The sequence below is a fragment of the Trematomus bernacchii genome, unplaced genomic scaffold (assembly GCF_902827165.1).
Source record: "Trematomus bernacchii unplaced genomic scaffold, fTreBer1.1, whole genome shotgun sequence".
Lineage (NCBI taxonomy): Eukaryota > Metazoa > Chordata > Actinopteri > Perciformes > Nototheniidae > Trematomus > Trematomus bernacchii.
Genome location: NW_022987790.1, coordinates 62,126 through 84,183, shown reverse-complemented (window position 1 = coordinate 84,183; position 22,058 = coordinate 62,126). Strand labels below are relative to the sequence as shown.

Here is a 22,058-nt window from a genome sequence, read left to right as displayed (position 1 = left end):
TGGAAACAATTAAACACAGCCAGAGCTAAATTAAATATTGACTTAACAAATGAAAACATAACACAAATGAATCTTATCAGACAAAAGAATTATGAATTCGGCAATAAACCAAGTAAACTACTTGCCTATCAATTCAAGAAGGAGCAAGCAGAAAGGGCTATAAAAGCAATTAGTCTGAAAGACAACGAAATAAGCTACCACCCAAAACAGATGAACCAGACTTTCTATCAATTTTATAACAAATTATACAAATCTCAATCTGATTACTCACAAGATGAACTGGACAATTATCTCCATAACATTAATTTACCTACGTTATCTGATTTAGATCAAGAGTATCTAAACTCATCAATTACAGAAGTAGAAGTTTTGGCTGCAATTAAATCTATGCCTATAAATAAAAGCCCAGGTCCAGATGGCTTCTCGGCAGAATTTTATAAAGAGTTTTGGACTGAACTTCAACCTATATTTATGTCAATGGTTAACAACTTCTCTCACAACAGAACACTTCCTCAAACAATGAATCTTGCATATATTACTGTACTACATAAAGATGGAAAAGACCCCTTGAATTGTTCCTCATTTAGGCCTATAAGCCTCTTGGATCATGATTATAAGATTATCACCAAATTATTAGCAAAACGACTGGAAATTATTTTACCTAAACTAATTAGTCCTGATCAAACAGGTTTTGTCAAGGGCAGATATTCTTCTGATAATATAAGGAGACTTTTGAATATTATAAACCATTTGGACACCTGTCAGAGGCCTTCTCTGCTTCTTTCTTTAGATGCCGAGAAGGCTTTTGACAGGGTAGAGTGGAATTTTCTTTTTGCTATCTTGAACAGATTAAATATGGGCTCTCGGGTTCATAGAGTGGGTCAAATCAATTTATAAAAATCCTAAAGCAGCGGTTATCACTAACTGCAGTTCCTCAGATGTTTTTCCACTAACAAGGGGGACAAGACAGGGATGCCCACTGTCGCCTTTGCTTTTTGCTATTGTAATTGAACCACTGGCGTCATGTGTGCGAGACAACATGGGTATTAAAGGAGTGAAGATTAACGATGAACCCAACATTTCTCTGTATGCTGACGATATTCTTTACTTAACAGACCCAGAAATTCAGTTCCACATCTGCACGACACGATAGAGCAATTTGGAAGATACTCAGGATATAAAATTTATTTTAAGAAATCTAATGCTTGTTTCTTACATATGACGCCAACAGCAAATCTGGAAAAGTCTTGTTCTTTTAATTTGTCACCAGGTGGCTTTAAATACTTTGGAATAAATATAACACCACACCTGGATAATCTGTTTAAAGAGAATTACAATCCGCTCAATGACAAAATCAAACAGGATTTATCTAAATGGTCCACATTACCAATATCACTGCTAGGAAGAATCAGTGGCGACTGGTCATTAGGGGGCTGTGCCCCACCTGCCCCACGTAGTGTCAGCAGAAAGTATTACTCATAATGATTACAAAAAATGCAAAGAGATGCAAAAAAAGAAATAAAAAAATATATAAAATATATTTTAAGGTCATGTTTAATCATCTGATTCGTCTGTACATTGCTGTTTTAGTCTGTGTTCTTCTAATTAGTGTCTACAGTGCCGTTTTGAGCCATGTGGGACAAAACCTGATCATGCCCCTCCCTCTCACTGTCAAAGTGAACGGTGACTGTAAAAACTACACTGCGCATGCTCAGAGTATTTTTCAATGTAATGTGTGTGGCAAAAAAAAAAAGACCAAAGGGGCACAGAGCTGCCATCCCCACCATACGTCATCTCACATAATTCAGAGCTGATTGGCTGTAAGTACGTGTGCCGCGAAAAGTGTGGTGCTTGAAGAGGAGACGAGAGAGCTGCAGTGACGCGTCCTAAAACCAGGAAGTAAGCTGCAAAAAAGCAATGAGGTTTCTCCATAGGATTAGAAAAGAGCTGGAAATAAGATCTGTGGGAAACGTACCTGTTAGATAAATGCACGTTTTGTTCAGCCGGATAATATCCACATGTCTACCCTACTTTTATACATTTTTTATCATAAATCTATCGATTAGATTTATGATAGACTTTTGAAACTACAAGAAGATAAGGAAGACTTTTACAAAAAAGTAATAGAAATGTTTGTCCAGAAGGATAGGCAAATGGACTTCATCTTCAAGTCAAGGTAAGACCGCAATTTTATTGAAAATGGGATCTTACTAAGAGAGAACAATTCAATATTTAAATGATAAAATTACATTTTTTGGGTATCCTTTTGTTGAACTGTCTGTTTAAAATTAATCGAAGCATCAGACAAAAAAAGCTTTTGAAAATAATATTATATTTTGGTTTAGGTCAAAATATAATATTTATAAACCTGAAGAGTCAGTGCCAGTGCCTCAGCAGCCATGAACCTCACTGCACGTCACTGCAGAAGCTTATATATAGACATCTAAGTTTTTTGTGCCCCACCACCTTTGTACATATAAAAACGCAACTGCTGCTACGTGAGCGCCCGGTGCAGTCTGTGAGTTGTTTGGACTCGTATCCAAGGAGACAAAACAGGAAGCTGTCATACACTCTGGAAGCTACCATTAGCAGCTAATGAAAACTCAGTTTTTGACATAAAAATGGAATTATGGATCATCAATCATTTTTCAAAGTGACAGACACATTGGATTAACCTATGGATTAACCTTCAGCTGCGTTTTTCTCGTTTTTGATCAGAATTGTTATTCTGCAAAAGGTGAGCATATCTCCATGTTTTGCTACCTAAAGCTACGTCGTGTGATGTCTGTATTTGCTTCCCCTGTCGCGAGTTCTGATCGCTCAGTGATGATACTTATATTTCTAGAATTTGTGGAATCTCAGCTTGTAAGCTTGTTTGTGCATATCCGATAAGTATATCGATTGATTTATACCTAGAGTGCGTTAGCATTTTTTCGCTCAGGGCTCATTTAGACGCTTCTTGTGAGACTTGTGTTTTGTTTCGGTAAACATGGTTCATATCATCAGTTAGATGCGTTTCCTCTGAGTAGGACACATGAATAGTTTATTACATTTTAAGAAGCCCTGAGACACAGTTTCGTGAGAAAAAAAACGGGGGAAAAAAGCCCCTTAACAGGTTAAATGGGAATTAAATCAGTGTTCCCAAAGCCCCGGTGTTCTGCAGTTTGTGTGGGCATACTGTACTGTTGCACAGTTTATGCTGTAGAAACTATGTCCAGAACAAGGTGTTTGGAAGTTTTGGAAGATTCATAGCTAACCACACTGAAGTTATGGAGGTATTGATCAGTTTTCTCATATTTTTAAGCCTCAAATTGTCCTTCTCCCCCCCTCTAACATCAGCAGAAGTCATAATTTAAGGGGTCTTTTCTCCAAAAAAATTACCGGGGGAGCATCCCCCAGGACCCCCCTAGTATTGTTTGATCACCATTTCCACAGCCCCACCTAAAATATTTTCCACCAGCCGCCACTGCCACATTCGCATTTTTTATTTGAATTTTTCGTCTCTAAGTAAGGACTTATCAAATTTCCAGCGCCCGGATACAAATTCTCCACTCTCCAAGTGAATAGTTAAATGAACTCTTGCATGATCCGAAATATTAATGGAATCAATTTTACATTCTTTTACCCTATGCATGTATTTTGAGGGAATCAAAAAATAATTTATTCTAGAATAAGAGTTGTGGACATTTGAAAAGAAAGTGTAATCTTTGACATCCTGATTTAGTTGACGCCATACATCAATAAGGCCACATTCTGCACAAAGCCCCTGAAGGACCTTTGAGGATTTAAGATTGTGGCTCTTGGACTGGTTAGATTGATCTAATGTAGGGTTAAGAGTGCAGTTGAAATCGCCGCCCATCAGTCCTAATCCTTTACAATTTTCACTGAAGAGCAGCACCATGTCAGACATGAACATTGGTTCATATGTTGGGAGCATAGATATTTAAAAAGGTGATTGGGGTTCCAAAAATAGTACCGACAACCAAAACAAACCGACCATTTGGGTCCGTAACTAATTTTTCTAATTCGAATGGGCAAGTTTTGTTTATCACAATAGCTGTCCCTCTACTATGGGTTTTATATGATGAAAAATACACCTGACCTATCCAATCTCTTTTCAATTTCAGGTGTTCAGTATCTGAGAGAAAGGTTTCTTGTAAGAAGACCACATCAGCTTTGTCTTTTTTAAGAAGAGATAGTACTTTATTCCTTTTTATGGGATTTCCCAAGCCTTTAATATTCCAAGAATATATTTTCATATTTTGCATGGTGACTGCTGCATATCTGTGGGATTATATTTAATACGTTGTATATTTTGGCCCCATACACAAAAGGGATTGTCACTGCTTTTATTATTTACCATTAAAACTAATGTAACAAAAACGTAAAACACAAAAAGAAAACAATATAACATCCCACTCAAACCAGGGTCTTCCGACCCTGGCAATTCATCTACCCAATTTGTTGTAGCCCAGACAGAAACAAACGTCAGAAAAATGTGCATCTCAGAACTAACGAAATGTCCTCTTTGTGTCAGCTTGGAGCTCCCATCCTCAGTTCTCATTGAAAATAAATACATTTCTTCATAATGTTCCTCCTAAACAGAGGACGGGTAGATAGAACAAATAATGGAAACAACTTTCCCTCATATTGAAAACCCGTCCGCATCCCAAATGTCATCATGGTATGTTCCATCCGATTATTTACATGTCAAACAATAAATTGCCATAAAAAACAAGACAAATCAAAAAATAATGATCGGAGGAGTGTACATGGTGTCAACTGTACATCTGATGAATAAACCACACTTGCATAAAGAGGTTGTGAGTAATATGCTGCAAAAAAAATTGTTTTGGTAAAAATGGTTTGTATCGTCAGTTAGCTGAGTTTCTTCCCGTTAATCGGGTATGACACATTAATAGGTTTTTAAATGTTAAGAAGCCCTGAGACACAGTTTCGTGAAAAAAAAACCCGCAGCCTCTCTCGGGCTAAACAGGTTAAAGCTGAAACGTTCCTTATCCAAACATTGGACCTCATGCGCCAGACACAATACTTTCTGGTTCAGTTTGGTCAAATATCTATGGCCAGTGGCAGCTGGCCTATAGGGAGCGATAGGGCGCCGCCGTCCCTAAACCACACACAAAACATTATTATTAATACAAATAATAATACTAATTAATTATATAAACTGTCAATATTTCTGTGTTTGAAATATGGAATGCACCCAGAAATATGAGTAAAATAAGATTTTTAAATAATTTGCGCAAAATATATGCTTTTCCTAGTACACTGTATGACTGAAGTTCTGTGCTGGGGCAATGGAGAAATCGCCCCACGGAGGCGGGTCTCTGTAGCAGGTTAGCCAATTGCTGATTCAAGATATGAACATGTGTCATAAAATATAGCCAATCAGTGTCCTCAAAACTACTACCGGAGGGGCGATTATTTTATCGCCGCGAGTAAGCAACTGCTACGCAGCTGGACGATGGCCACAGGATTGCGGTGAGGAAACACTATGAGGAGGTGGATAAAAACAGCCATATTTATACTATCCCTTAACCCCGTGACGTTTCACACAGAGGTCAAGGGATAGACGATATGGATAGACGATAGGAGCTGATTTTTGGACTATTCGACCGCAACCGTTGTGTCCCTGAGACACTTCACCCCACATTGCTCCTGTGGGGATTGTCCACAGTATTGAGTATGTAAGTCACTTTGGATAAAAGCGTCTAACAAGTGACATGTAATGTAATGTAATAATGTAATGTAATGTAGAAGATGGCATTATGAAATAAATGGCCCTTGAATAAATACATATGAATTCAAGAAATTGTTCTCCTGAAATTAATTTTAAAATAAGAACGCGGACCCATTTCTACTTTTGGGAAAATTAAGGGGAACATAATTTAGACTAAATAGACCACCTAGAACACATTTCTGACAAGAACCTCCCCCTAGTGTCAAATATCTGAAATGTGATATATGTCACATTGGGCTTTAATGGTAAAATCACTCTTATATATAACTTCATTAATGAGGAAGATTTTTTGGTTAATTAGTTTGAACATTCTTTGAATTGAAGAATGAGAAGAACATATGAACTCAATATAATTGAATCAGCTAAATTAACTGAGCAGATCATAATCATATTTCTAATTGTGCATATATGTCACTTTGGGTTTACTCTGAACGTTTAGGGTTAACGTCCCGATCAGTGTCACAGCGATGTTTGTCTCATTTGTTTCATATCAATTTGATCAAGAAATGTTTCCACAACAGGTTAAATGTAATAAAGCACATGTTATGTAGGCATTTTCATTCTTAAATGGCTTACATTTTCCCTTTAGCAACAAAAAAAAAAGCTTTTGAAATGTAGCTCGTTATGTCACATGTGTTGGACATGGACATCTTGGACATGTTGTTATGGGAACACAAAGTCACATGACCTGGACCAGGACCCACCAGACTGTTCAGGGTGTGTCACTGAGGGACTTCATGCGATAAAATAAAGACTAAAACTGTAGAAGGAACTTTCCAGAACATTTAAAGTTCATGTGACACCCAGGGTTCATACACTTTTTCACCAATGACTTATCCATGACCTTTACCTAAGTTTCCATGACCAAAGAAATGACTCTTTCTCAGCGGTACCACTGAAAATGGATTATTTTAACATGGAACAGGAAAATAAGGTCTGCATATGAAACATGTTGTGCCTATCTAAAACAAATCAAATAGGCTTACTAGCTTCTACACGCTAAAGCAACTCAAATCTCTCACCAGCAAAACACCTCGACAGTTAAATGCCATTTCACGTTTCATTACTATACCATACAGTATTTATTATCATTATAGTATTACTATTTTGGCGATTAGATAAAATATAAATTATATTTGATGCAACTTTAGTTAAATTTCCATGACTTTTCCATAACTTTGAGAAAAATATTGTTTTCCATGATTTTTCCAGGGCCTGGAATTAGCTTTTTGAATTTCCATGACTTTTCCAGGTTTTTAATGACCGTAAGAACCCTGGAAACCTGTGGGTCCTTTTGGGATAAAGTCATTTATTTTTTAGGGTTTATTTCATATATCATCATTTATTAAGGTATTGAGTTTATTATGATTTTAATGACTAACATATTTTATCGCTTTTTGACGAAACTCAGCAGTTTTGTTTGCATGAATTAAAATTAGAGACACTTCAAAGTAATAACGCTCAGGTGTTCGTGATGGAAGTGAAAAGGCAAGCGGTGCAGCTTCAGGTGAACACATTTTAATATCATTAGCAGAAACTGGGAGATAGTTTCAGATACATATACTAAGAAAGGGACTTCTTTATGATTTGTATTAACTTTTACAAGCAAAAGAAAATGACATCCGAAACAAAAAACAATAAGAAACTGTCGACACGTTTTCACAGAGTAACAAAAGAATAAATCACATTATTTATAACGTCGCTAATGTTCGTCGAAGTTAAAAAAAAAAAAGGCAGTCTGGTGCTTTACTCAATAAAGAGATATAACTGATGGGAATTAATTTCAATTCTAGGCTTCATATGATACACAATTTAAAAAAACAAGAGATGAAGCTCCAACAGAAACAGGTTACACACACACACACAGACCGTTCAACATATTTAGCGCAAATCAAAAAGTAAATTAATCGTACGTTATGTAAAAAAAAAAAATCGTATTTATTATTAATTTTTTTGTGCAAGGCACCGAACCTGTAGAGTTTGAATACATGCTCAAATATGTACTGAGTTTTTATGGTAGATAATATACACATCGATTCCTCTGCAGGTGTGTGTGAAGCTACACACACACACACACACACACACACAGGTCCAGCTTGACATGATTTTGCAAAAAAAGAAATAGTTAGAAGTCGCCGGGATCAATCGGAAACAGATCCTTGGAAACTCTGCGAGGAATCGGAAGGTTTCTGCTGCAGCTTCTCGTAATGTTTCTAGAGGGAGAGAAGTGGAGCAAAGGGTGTGTTTCAGATCAGATGGACGAGATCAAACAGCAACAGGGTGAGAGTGAAAAACAGGACGGCACAGATTCACACAAGATTAAAGATTAGTACAATTAAAGATAACAGTGACATACAGGTAAGTAACTTCTAAAATAAGAAATGAATTAAATGAACATTCATACATATTTGAGTCATATTTACATTTAAAAAAAAAAGTTATTGTTAATATATATATTAAGAGTGTGGAGTGTGTGTGTGTGTGTGTGTGTGTGTGTGTGTGTGTGTGTGTGTGTGTGTGTGTGTGTGTATATACCTGCAGGTTGTCGTAGTGTCTCTGGCTGCCGCAGTGTCGGTCCCGGGCCGTACTCTCGTTCAGGTAGAACATCGAGCACAGGTTACAGAAATATCCAGATTTAGGGACGACAAACTCCTGACCTGCAGGGGGAGACAAAGAGGGGGAGACAAAGAGGGGGAGACAAAGAGGGTGAGACAGTGACACAGGAGGAAAGTGTGACAAATACTTGGATAATGTGTGTGTTTTTAAAGATCTCCTATCATGCTATTTTTAGGCATATATTATGGGTCTCAGATATTTTTTTATTTCCTGCTTCTTCACACACATGCTCTCCAGTACAGGTTAGCTCTGAGTGTTAGCGATGCTAATGTAAACAAAGACCATATTACGTGTGTGTGTGTGTGTGTGTGTGTGTGTGTGTGTGTGTGTGTGTGTGTGTGTGTTACCGAGGGGGTTGTTGGGTTTGAATGAAGGCAGTTTGACGTGGATAGAGACGGAGGGAGACTGAGAGCGGGATCTTTTTGCTTCCGGACCGACGGGCTCCTTCCTCAGTTTACTCACAGCTACAGAGACGCAGAAACAAACAATATACATTCAGTCATTTGAGTCCACCAAAAACAGACATTCAATTAAAAATAAAACCATACTTAATAAACAGAGAGAGAGACAGAGAGAGAGAGAGAGAGAGAGAGATGGAATGCTTAGTTGATCGGAAGAAATTAGAAAGTATTTTGCAGCAATTTTGATAATACTTTTTGAGCTAAACTGACAAAAAAAATACACTAGTTTCAGCTCAAATGTGAACATTTGCTGCCTTTCTATATTATCTATGATAGGAAATAACATTTTGGGCAGGTTGAGGTCAGTTTTTCAGTAATCGTTAATGGAAATAATGTTTATTTTGCGATTGTATCCACTTATTATTCATATTTCTAATAGCTGCTCCAGGTCAGAAATAAGACGTTAACTCAATTTTCCTGACAATCAAACATTAACTTAAAGTGGACCTATCATGCTATATTTGAATAATATAGTGTAGGACCATACCTATATAAGGCATATTTATACTTTTTTTTCTTCAAAATACCAAACAGATCATGCATTTTAGCCATGCCTCATTTCGCTCAATTTGACATTTTTTAGCTCTGTTTTTGTAAGGGCTGATTTAGTGAGAACAGCACCACCTACAGGCCTGGCATATGTACTACAGCATCTCCAGCGCTTTCGAACGGCAATGGCCGTGGCCGTCTCCTCCTGATTGGTGGAGTTGGCCCAATAGCCGTAGCGCCACCGTCCTGACGTCAGGACAGTGTTCAAATCTGGATCAGTTTTTATCAGATCCGTTGCAGCCCCTTTTTTAGAGATTTGGGTATGGAGGAAAATAGAGAGGGTTGTGTTTTCTGAGACTTGGTGAGTTCCCTGGAACACCGGGGACACATATTCATGTAGAAAAGACGTACTAAAGTGCATTTTGCATGATAGGTCCCCTTTAATTTGCACATTTTAAAGACTAGCTTGTATTTTCTCAACTATTCACTAGAAAAAATACAAGTTTATGCTAGGGCTGTGCGATTATGGCAAAAATCATAATCACGATTATTTTTGGTCAATAATTGATATCACGATTATTAAAAAACAATTATCCATTTACTTTAAAAACATCCATTTATTGAAAAAAAAAAACGTGAACAATGTTTTTAACAGTTGATTACCCTGAACTTTAATTCAACTGAAAAACCAATAAAAATAATATAAAAAAATTATAATGGTTTAATTTTCGTAATCGTTGCGAGCCAAAATTGTAATCGAGATTAAAATACGATTATTTGCACAGCCCTAGTTTATGTTTAAACTAAAGATTAAAAAGTGTTTAATTTAGTCCATGTTCCTTCAGCTCTTTGTACCTTTAAAGTCCGGTTTGCTTTGCTCTTCCTCCTCCACACACTCCTCAAGACTCTGGTCCTCAGGGGGCTCCTCGGTCAGATCCTGCCCAGGAAAAGAAGCAGCCTCGATGTGGGGGACAATCGCAGCTTCCCCCCCCTCCTCCTCCTCCTCTGTCTGCTGGAGGTCACATGACAGCTCAGCGTCTCTGTCCAATGAGGAGACATCGAGGGGAGCAGGAGGCGGGACATCTGACTCCGCTTCTTCTGCTTCATCGTCTTCTGCGGTTACGTTTCTCCCTCTGGTGGATTTTCTCGCTGTGGTTAAAGATAAGAACTCCGTTAAGCACACAGACACTTCTAGTTTCAGAGAATAGAGTCGTTAAGTGTGTGTGTGGTCAAATAAACACTTTTGTTAAACCACTTGGCTAATGTCTCCTATAAATGACAAGCCAATAGAACATAATTTAAATTAAAAATTAAAACCTTCGATATTTATATTTGAACAAATAACTGTGTGCAATAATAATGTTTACTTTGTGTGTATTAAAAGGCATACAAATAGAGTCACTTAGTAAGAGGTATTGGGAGTCGGGAGGCCTGATCATTTATTCCGGCGAATGACTCAGACCTACTAATTGACCTAACAGAAGTTATTGAGATTATGTAAGTTTACTGCTTGGCTCAGATCCACCAACGTCAGCAAGATCTCACCTCTATTAACTCCTGAAGAACCAGGTTCAATTAACTGCTGTTTCAATTCAGACGACCCGCTAAATTTGTTTAAGCGACCCCGAAGGATTTTGATATCAGCAATGAGGTGTGGCCCTACCTAAGTGTGAGTGTGGCAGTGTGCAGTCTTACCTTTGAAGCAGGAGAGGAGAGCGCATATGTATTTTAAGTTGTCCCAATCCAAAAGGTGGGATGAGTTTATTTGAAGAAAAATTGGTCTACACGTATACTGGGTTTCTACCTTCTCTCGTTACAACATGACAATCCTACAAAACATATCATGCTGTGATCATGTTCTAATATGCAACCCTAATTCACAGTTTTACATTTATTACACTAAATTGTAACTTCAACTGCCCAATTCAGTCGTGACATTTAAAATCGTCCGACAGAATTTAGAGGCATCTCCTCATAAATGACCGGTGATAATAAAAAGCAAATTCAAACATTCATTCAACAAATCACTCGGCATTCAATAAACCCGATTTAATTTAGACATTAAAGTCTTCCGACATAATCCAAAGGAATCCCCTCATGGATCGAAGGTGCTATACATTCACACCTAGAGTCCGACAGCATTCAGAGGCAGTTCCTCGTAAATGGTCAGTGGAATCTAACAGTTTCAAACTTTCATCCAACAATTCACTCGGCCAGCATTCAACAAATAAATTCGAGAGATATTTACCAAGTTTGAGAGAACCTTACCGAGGCAAAACCCAGCTCTCGATCGCTCTCTCTCTCTCTCTCTCATAGAGTGATAATGTATGTACCCATCGATTCTGTGTCATCTCACGATCAGAACGATGGGTTGGATGTGCAGAAAAGATCAATAATAAGGTTTTATGAGTGAGTTTCGGTGCAGTAAATCTGTTAGCATTTTCGCTCGTTGCTAATTGAGAGGCTCAGTGTCATGTAAAAATGATCAGTTTGATGAGTTTCTTCCCGTTACATGGATATAAAACATTCATAGTTTATTAAATGAACATGCCCTCAGACACTGTTTCCTGCAAGATGTTGCGGGAGGGGCCCGGTACCGGGGTCTCTCGGGCTTAACAGGTTAAAGTATTGAGTTTATTATGATTTTAATGACTACATCTGCAACACCGTATATCGCTTTTTGCCGAAACTCAGCAGTTTTGTTTGCATGAATTAAAATTAGAGACACTTCAAAGTAATAACGCTCAGGTGTTCATGATGGAAGTGAAAAGGCAAGCGGTGCAGCTTCAGGTGAACACATTTTAATATCATTAGCAGAAACTGGGAGATAGTTTCAGATACATATACTAAGAAAGGGAAAGACAAGAACTTCTTTATGATTTGTTTTAACTTTTACAAGCAAAAAAACTTACGAAACTAAAAACATGTTCGTCGAAGTTAAAAAAAAAAACGCAGTCTGGTGCTTTACTCAATAAAGAGATATAACCGATGGGAATTAACACCGTTTTACTTTTCACCGAAAACATAGTAGCTCACAGGAATGTTCTTGTTGTCACAGAGGTCAGGCACCAGAGTAAAAAGAGCCCATGGGCCGTCTTGATGATGGTATATTTGTGTGCGTACTCCCACTTTGCCTGATATCTGCAAGGGCGGTGGGCCGTTCACTTGTATCAACGAAGACTCCTCTATCCATGTTGCAACCTGTTGTATATCCGTGACCCTGACCATGGAGGGGTTGCTGTTCTTTCCTGGACGACACCTCGAAACGAAAGGCCAGCTAGCTGGATCGACCATGCAGTTATCAAGTAGTCGTCGTTTTGTTTTGGAAATCCACTGCAATCTGAGTGGTTTAGTGTGTAGATACGCAGTCTGTCCCACAGAATTGGAAGAAACGTCACCCTCCGCTGGCAGGGGTACAGGTGACTCAGCCGCTGATTCATGCTGCGCAGGTTTGCTGGGTCCAGGAGTCAGCTTCCCTGGAGATACTGTGACTGAAGCAGTCCCGTTGGACAGGTTAAAATCCTCTTGGTAGATTCCTGAGGTTTTAAGCTCAACAATATAGTATACATTTGTTCTCCGATTCATAACGAGTTGTTTCAGTTGAAACAAATTCCCTAAGAATTTCTTCAAGGGGTACTTGTGTTCCATATTGCTCTGGAATCTCTATAGACACCAGGGTGATTGTTTCTTCCTCTTACTCAGTTGGCCTCTAACGGCAGAAAGCACTGGGCCATATTTTACTCTGATCAGTTTAACGACCTGACAGCACTACACCTCCATGCTGTGTGAAAATCAGCAAACAAAAGGGATAGATGTGTTCAAAAAAAATCTAATTTAAATGAATACTGTTGTAGGGTGTAGGCATATAACAATTTAAAATAACTGAAGAGAAGAATAATAATGTAAAATGAAAAACAATGAGAAAAATAATATAACGGTTCTTTTGCCATTTCCTCTTTGATTTTGAGGTTTTATATAAAATATCCCTTGGTACCAAACTTACCAAGACAAATTCTAAATTCTTGCGGGAATTTTGTGGGATCTTCATCCAACAATTCACTCAGCCAGCATTCAACAAATACATTTGAGAGATATTTACCAAGTTTGAGAGAACCTAAAGACCCCTCCTCCATACCCATGTTTGTGTAAAAAGGTCATGAACTCTAGTGTGCAGGACTGCAAAATATTATTCTCGGCTATGGCATAAACACCTTTTCGGGGCCTCAGTATTTCTCCAACAAGTCAGGAGCCCCCCTCCCTGTGTACTGCTGTGAGGGGAGAGACTGTCTCCTCTCTCTTATCAGTGACACCCATAAACCATAATAGGCCTTACGGGCCGTCTCCACAGCAGCGTTAAAAAAATCTTGAAACGCTTCTGCCCATTCACTTTGAATGGGGTGACGTCACTTTGCCTCACTTTTCGCCGAAATGCATTGTGGGCAGGCGAGCGGAGATTCTCAGGATTTTCAAGATTAAAAGTTGAACAATGTTCAACTTTTGAAGTTGAGGTGGAAGCGTCAGCCAATCAAATCCCGTGTACGCAAATCTGGCAGTTCAAGCTCTAGCCAATCAAACGGCGTGTATGCTGGGAGAGACATACCGCAGGTCATTTCCTCATATTCCAAAAAATGGAGGAGAAATTAGCGGTAGCGAATCACCCGATGCTTTATGACCAGACCTACCGGGATATAAACCGGAGGAGCCAGGCATGGAGGGAGGTGGCAGAGACAGTGGTATGTTTTCGCCTGTTTTGGGGAGTTTATATCCAGTTTACTTCGGGCTTTTTGGCTTCGTATGTCGCGGGCGGGAGATTCATGTGATTGGTTGATCGCAAAAAAATCCCCAAGCCTCAGATACGCCCACCTCCAAGATTTTTTTAATGCTGCTGTGGAGACGGTCCCTTACACTCAACTTAACAAACCACTTGTGTTTTGTATATACTGTAAATAAAGAAAATCATAAAATATGAAGCATTTTCATTGTGGGTTATACAAGAATATAATTGATTATAACTAACTTTCGTTTTAAGTATTCAACCTAATATGGAGATCTCAACAGAGGCAAGCACACAGGAATAAAATCAAATAGGTTCACATCCATGGTAAAAAATATGTGTGTGTGTGTGTGTGTGTGTGTGTGTTACCGGGGGTTTGTCTGGCTCTCTTCTTGGCCGGTGTTCTTGTCTTGGTTTTAATCGCCTCCTCCTCGCCCTCTCCCACCTCATCTACCGTCACGAAGTTTGCACTTTCCTCTAAAACAGGACATAAAACATTTACGCACATTAGATAATGAAACCTTCTATTGTCTTCCTATGTTGAATTCCATTTATGTGTTGGGCCGTTTGTGCTAAATACACACCTGGGTCGTCATCATGTTTGCGTTTGGCAGGTATGGAGGCATCTTCCTCTTCCTCCTGCTTCTCCTCATCATCGTTGTCGACTGCTTCGTCTAAAGTCACCAACGTCTGAAAACCGAGACACGACAATCTGTAGCGTCTGTGTTCGTACTAGGGATGGGAACGATTAATCGAATATTCAAAATTATTCAGGTATTCGAATATGAGTTATGAATATTTTTATTGTAATTCTTATTTTTTTGGGAGGGGTGCCTAAGTTGATTACATATTATCAAATGGAATAATTCAATGTATACGACAGTGCCATAGCTAAGTGTGTTAGGTCTAAAGGTGTGTTTTGCTCCGCTCACCGGTCCCTCACAGCGGGCAGAGCTGCAGGTGCTGATCTCTCTCTCTCTCGTCCGGTTATACTTCACTCGCGTTTATGTCCACATCCATCAGATCTAGCTAGTTCTAGCTAATGATATGTCTGCTGCCCCTCCCTACACGCAGACCACGCAGACTCAAACCTCATCTTATGCCCAAATTCCAGCTGAGAGGGTCTTCTCTACAGCCGGCCTGATTGTGAATCGCCTCCGCACCCGCCTCTCCCCTGAGTAGACATGCTCATATTCTTAAACAAGAATGAGTATTGAATAGCTGCATTCTGTGCATAGGCCCTGTTACAGGTTGATCTCTGTTGTGATAGGGTTACGTTACCCTAACCCGTTATGTTCTTCGTGTATGATCCCTCTGTCATTTAAAAAACAAGTTATGTTTTAAGCATGAAAGCTGTTGGCCTATAGCTGTCAACTGTTCAAACTGATCACCAGTTCAATACATTTGACAAATTCGACTTGGTTTCTATTCTTATTTGAACATGTATTTATTTATTTTTCTAAATTAAAACGTTTGTTTTTTTTTGTCAACATTTCTCCCACTTTTATTTTTTTTTTTAATAGGATATGTACATTTCGGTTAATCGTTTTTTTGGGGGTCGAATATTCAAATATACATTTGCTTTAAAATTCCCATCCCTAGTTCGTACAGCTGTAGTTTATGTTTCTCTAAATGTTCGCTTCCCTGGCAGAAAAAAATAATAATAAATGTTGATTTTTTTTTTACCTCTGGGTTTAAGAAGTCTTCTGATTGGTCCTCCTGGCTCAGTGGGCGGGTCTCTGGCGTGTTTAGCTCCACCTCCTCTACGAACTCATCCAGAGTGACGAGTGCCTGCAGCTCTCCCTCGCCCACCTCATCTGCTCCCACCTCATCCAGAGTCACCAGCTCTTCCTCCTCCTCCTCCTCCTTCGTCCTCCTCGCTCTTCCTCCTCCTCTGCTGCTGCTGTTGTTGCTATGGCTCCTCCTCTCTCTCTCCTCTCTCCTCCTCTCCTTGCTCCTCCTCTCCTCTCTCTCCTTGCTCCTCCTCTCCTTGCTCCTCCTCTCCTCCCTCTCCTTTGAGATCTGCCTCTCTTTGGCGGCCACATGTCGCCTCCTCAGCTCTTCCTCCTCGGCGTGGTCGTCGGGGTAATCCTCCTCCTCATCGCTCACCTCGTCCAGACCCGTTATGTCTTTCTCCGGGGGGTCTTCTTCGTTAGTCTTTTCAAATGTAGCGGCATCACTCTGGGATTCAGTGGTTGGATTCTCCTCCACCTTTTCAGACGTCTCTTCCAGAGAATCCACGATCTGATACATAGGCTCCTCCTCCTCCTCCTTCTTCTTAGGAGCGATGGATGCTCTTTCCTCCGTTTGTTTCTCGTTGCTTTTACACGTCTCGTCCATCGTCTCGTCCTCCACAGAATCGAGGATCTGGTACGCCGTTGTTGTTTCTTGAGCAGCTGCCTCTTTCTCGGCTTTCTTCATCGCTGCCGTCTCTTTTTTAGTCATTTTCTTTGGTCTTCCTCGTTTTCCTTTTGGTTTTTTAGCGGGCGGTTCGTCCTTAGCAACCTCGTCCTTAGCAACCTCGTCCTTAGCAACCTCGTCCTTAGCAACCTCGTCCTTCACTTCTACTAAGGTAGCATCCTCTCCTACAGCCACGTCACTCTTCTTCGGTGGTGTGCTAGTGTTCCTCCTCCGTGCTGGCGTGTCTCTCTTAGCCGATCTTCCTCTCGTTCCTCTGGTAGATCGCGTTGCAGTCGGTTCATCGCCGGCATCCTCCACGGAGTCTATGATCTCGTACGTAGCCTCCTCAGACACTTCCGTCTCCTTCTTTCCTCTTGCACTCCGTCTTCTACCAGATTGTTCTGTGCCGGCGGCGACATCGTGAACTGGTTTGTCTTCAACCGAATCGATTATCTCATACACAACGTCCTCCGCGGTGGCGTCTTTGTCTTTTTCCGAAGCTTCACTTCTGGACGCTCTGGTTGAGGGAACGCTCTTCGTCGATGCTTTATCGTCTTTCCTCGCCTCCCCTCTCCCGTTTCTTCTCCCCGTGTTGTCCGTCGGCTGATCTTCAACAGAATCAATCACCCGATACGTCGCTTCCTCCTCCTCCACGGACTCCATTTCTTCTTTAGGCATCTGACCACCGGGGGTTTCCAGGTCTTCTGTCGCCGTCTGATCGCCTATCGAGTCTAAAATCTCAAAGGTTTCTAATCCAGCATCTCTGCTTTCAAGATCTTTGTCAGGAAGGGTGTTGACTTCTTTGCTTTTCATCTCTTCTCCCATTTGCACAGAAGCTTCTTCACTTCCTGTATTTACATTATTAGCTTCTTGATCTTTAATAGATTTGTCAGATTTGTCATCCTCGCACAGTTTCTCTACGGTGGAGCTTTCCTGTTCACCTGTAGCCGTTTGGTCTTCGGTCACTTCCATTTCCTGTGCGCGGGCTTTGCCTTCATCTCCAAATGTGTCCAGAACCTGAAAGCTCTGCTCCTTCTCTCCCTCGGGGTCAGTCGGTTTGGCTTCAGATACACCATCTTGTTCCCCACAATCCATCGGTTCATCAGTTTCATCCAGGATTTGGTATTTCTCTCCCTCCTTGCTTTTCTTATCCTCCTCAACCTCTGCGCTTGACTCTAACCCTTGTTCCCGCAGAGGTGGACGCATCTCTGATGATGTTTCCATTTCTGACTCAACAGTTTTTGCAGGAACGTCCTCTGCTGAAACCTTGTGGTCGGACGTTGCCACTGCGCTCTGATTGTCTTTCACCAACTCTCTCTCTGAATGAGTCTCCTTTGAAGCCTCGACAGTTGCTGCAGATGAACGGGAGCCAGAGGACGCGGTTTCTGATGCTTTGGATGGAGACTTAGTTTTGCTCCGTTGTGTTTTCTGAATAGGGGAAGAAGGGGAGGTCTTACTGGAACTGGCGGAGGATTTAGTGGGAGATTTAGTGGGCTCTGATGAGGATTTCTTTGACTTTTTCGGTGACTCTGAGCGATAAGAGCTTGGGCCTCTCGTCGACCTGGATGACGAAGAGGAGGAAATGGCAGATCTTTTGCCATCTTTTGAATACCGCGATGAAGAGTGTCTGTCGGCGGAGCTGTGCCTCTCTCTCCTCGCTCTCGAAGACGTCCTGGAGGAGGAGGAGGAGGAGCCGTGAGTTCGGTGACTGGAAGATGGAGTCTCATCGTCGCGGACTTCATCCACCGTCACAAACTCATCCATGTCCAAATTATCCTCATCAAAACCATCGTAGTCTGACGCAGGAATGTCACTGGTTAAATCATCCTGAGGCGGAGAAGACAAAGGGAGGATCAGAAAGTGACACAAGGGATCAAATAGTGTACTTCAAGAGAAATGAATGCAATTTAATACATGTTGGAGCCATTCTTTTATTGCATAGGATTGTTTCATATCTCATCCCCTGTCTATATGAAAGGTTAGGTAAAGCAAATAAGGTCTGAGGTGTTTGAGGGAATAAAATACGTTTTGTTTACCCCTCTCCGTGGTGCTTTGCCATCCGATTCATGTCCAGAAGTTCCTCTGCTTTTGCTGTGGCTCTGAGAAAATACACATTTATATAAACATTAAAGGTAGGGTAGGTAAGAATGGAGAAACCAGCTCGAGTGCGCTAGAATTTGAAAATACACAACCGGAAAAAATCTGCCCCTTCCTTCAGACTTCCTTAAAGAGCCCCTCCTCCAACACACAGGAACGCACACATGACCAATGAGGGCACAAGATAAGTTTGTGCACAGATGGAAGGCTGACAGGCAGGTAGGCCATCCAGTTACTTTAGCCGGGCCGGCTCAGATGATTGGTCGTGCTTTTTACAGTATTACAGCTTCCACAGATGATATATATTTATGGATTTATTGTCAAAGCATTTAATGTATTCATTGCTATCGGGGTGTTAAGAGCATTCCATGGAATATAACAAAACGTGTTTCTGAAGTATGTTGATGTTGATTCAATGACCGAACCCAGACTTATATAAAAATGTAAAGCTCGATTTCACATTTTAGCGCCGACAGAATATATTATTGCCAAATGTTGATTCATGTTTAATCAAATCAAATGTATGAAGCATTGTTTATACACTAAGGTAACTCAAAGTGCTTCATTAACAAAAAACAGACAATTTACAAAATAAAATGTTGTAAAAATCTCCCCATTCCCAGGTAATAACCAGAGTAATACATCGCTTCGATATAACACAGAAATGAAAAAGTAATGAAATAAAAATAATGTCTTCTTGCTTTGTAATATGTATGTTTTGTTTGAGTGTGTCTTATAAGCATTTCCAGTATGTTGCATGTTTTCACTGATTATATTTGTATTGTATCTTAATGTGTGCATATATGTAAATGTGTCTGTTGATTGTATATATATATATATATATATATATATAATACAAATATATACATATTTGTATTATTGTATTTTGTATTCGGGATTGTTAGAAACGTTATTTCGATCTCTCCGTCTGTACAAACACAAAATAAAATGGACATTAAAGTTGACTTTATAATTACCCGTTATTTTAAATGAAATTTGTCTTTAAGGTAATTTACAACATCTGTCGGGGTTTACAGATGAAATGTTGCCTCTTGGTTAGCTCTGGCACATTTACAGAAATGTTTATGACTGTGCACTGTGCCCGTTAAATAAATAAATACAAATAAAATAAGATTAAACTACAGTTCACAGGCTTCATACACTTTTTCACCAATGATTTTCAATGACTTTTCCATGACCGTTACCTAATTTTCCATGACCAAAAAAAAAATTACTCTTTTTCCGTCGTACCACTGAAAATAGTTTATGTTAAAGGTCTCCTATTATGCAAGCTCCACTTGTTCACGTCTCTTCTACATCAACATGTGTCCCCTCTGTGGAAAGAGACTCTGAAAGTTTCAGGAACAAAGATTCTCTCTCTTTTTGTCCTGATCCATTTTTATAAAAACCTGTCTGAAAATGAGCTGATCAGATTTTGGCCACTTTATGATGTCATAACGATGTTTTGGCTTGTGTAACATTAGCCAATCACCAACCAAGATAACTTTTCCATAACCTAGAATTTGCATTTTGAATTCCCATTACTTTTCGAACCCTGAGTTCAGTTAAATGGCGGCCTCACCTTCTTCTCCTCGCTCTGGGAGCAGCGGGCCCGGCTGAGTCGGTGGTTACGGACGGCTGCCGTGAGAACCTGGAAAACATCCGTGTTGATCGGAGGAAGATCTGCGCTCCGCTTGGTTTCTGAGGAGGCCGGACTGAGAGCAGCCTCCTCTGCCTTCACTCCATCTTCTTTAGACTCTGAAAGAACCACAGAGTCTGTGTTGATGTCACTTCCTGGTTTCTCGCTGTCCTCCTTCATTTGTTCCTCGCTGGATCCTTCGAGGACTTGCAGAGCGGCTTGTGACCCATTATCGAAAAGTTCAGGAAGAGAAGAGTGGGATTTCCCTTTTGCATCAGTAGAGCGGGTCAAGTTTTTTCTGGCCTCATTTGTAAACTGCAGAACCTGTTTTAGGGGGTCCAGTCTAAAATGACAAACAAAATGGGTTATGAGTTGTTAGAACTTATAACTGGACTTTTCTTCACACTGTACATTTTACATTTAGGCCCCGGCCACACGGAGACGAAAACGAACCGAAGTCGATATCAAAAAAGTCTTTGGTCCACACGGAATCGGCTCAAGAAACGTGTCCGTCCACACGAGACCGCTCAACCCGCTGGAGACGCTGTAGGCCTGTAAGTGGCGCTGTACTTCCACCACAAAATACACCAAAAGCAGCGAATAAGACCCCCCGAGCATGGTTGCCCTTCTGGTTATTCTCCGCGGTGGATTTAGCAACATGTAGTTCATGTAGTTCTCCATGTCCACTTGTTGCTGATGGTTGTGGTAGAGGAGCTGTAGATTTTTGCACTAACATCTGTAGCATGGTCAGTAGCGTCTGGAGCACGAACGCAAACCTGTGATACGCCATTGTTGTTGTTGTTGGCGAAACCATGGATGAATAATAAGAACTGGATACAGCGTGGGAGGCGGGGTCTCGTTCTTTCCTATGAGAGCTGCTCAATGGAGCATGAGGACAAAATGGCCCAACATTTGAGAGAGCGAAACGTCACAGATTACCCATCATGCCTGGCTGCCAGAGCCGAAGAACCCGTATGTGCGCTCAGAGAATGCGCCCCTTAAGCCCCGCCCCCGGAGCTCCCACTCTCGGCCCAGTAGAATGAATGGAGACAGAACATGAATCTAGATTCGGCTTTTAGTGCATTTTACAACTTTAAGGACCTAATGATTTTAATAAGGGCTATAAAATAGTTCATACTGGGTAGTTTATTTAGTTTAAAAAAAATTATCCGCTGATTTACAGACGTCTCTTTCCCAATGTTAGTCAATGGGAAAAAGTATTTCTGGGCCCAGTGACGTCACGGACTGATACGGAAATTGTAGTACCGCCGTTTGGACACAACGAATATTTTCATCAGAGTCCGGCGCACTTCCTGGGGGCTTGGGCGAAACACATCAGCAATGACGCGGGTGACGCGGGAGTGAGCAGCAGAGGTGGGGAGAGGCGCGATCGTTATCAGGAAATGATCGTATAGGGCGTACACACGGAGCCGTTTGGCCCCCCAGAGCGTTGCGTCAGCAGATCTACCCACCTTGGGACCCGTTATCGTTATCCGCGTTTCCCTGTCGGCCTCGTGTGGCCGAACCGTCTATAAGATAGAGAACTGTAACGGATACGACCCGTTTCGTCTCCGTGTGGCCAGGGCCTCAATTAATATGACATTCCTCACACACTCCTACTTTTACATTTTGTTGGCTGTAATTTTGCCCTTCATATTGTTTGACAGATATTTATCTTTCACGTTCAACTTATATATATATATTTCACTTTTTAGTGCCGTTTCATTTTCTATTTTTAGATATTTTACATTTGTATATTTTCTACTTTATTTTTTAAATGATGTGCAATGCCTTTGTTTAAACATGCTGCTGTAACGAAAA

General features: G+C 40.5%; 1 protein-coding gene across 2 annotated transcripts in view; it reads right to left on the bottom strand.

The window, feature by feature from the left end:
* Window positions 1-7,259: 7,259 nt before the first annotated feature.
* The window catches only part of znf638 (zinc finger protein 638), a 37,019-nt gene continuing 22,220 nt past the window's right edge, over window positions 7,260-22,058 (bottom strand). The window contains exons 27-35 of one of the 2 annotated variants that reach the window (XM_034149610.1): window positions 20,181-20,580; window positions 18,538-18,600; window positions 15,788-18,328; window positions 14,686-14,791; window positions 14,471-14,578; window positions 10,183-10,476; window positions 8,725-8,841; window positions 8,297-8,418; window positions 7,260-7,974 (exon numbers count right to left, since the gene is read on the bottom strand). In XM_034149610.1, the coding sequence (XP_034005501.1) occupies window positions 7,903-7,974; window positions 8,297-8,418; window positions 8,725-8,841; window positions 10,183-10,476; window positions 14,471-14,578; window positions 14,686-14,791; window positions 15,788-18,328; window positions 18,538-18,600; window positions 20,181-20,580 (3,823 nt within the window). In that variant the 3' untranslated portion in view covers window positions 7,260-7,902. Of the gene's footprint in view, window positions 7,975-8,296; window positions 8,419-8,724; window positions 8,842-10,182; window positions 10,477-11,885; window positions 12,819-14,470; window positions 14,579-14,685; window positions 14,792-15,787; window positions 18,329-18,537; window positions 18,601-20,180; window positions 20,581-22,058 lie in introns of those variants that run through there. The other variant, XM_034149612.1, reaches the window with a different exon arrangement.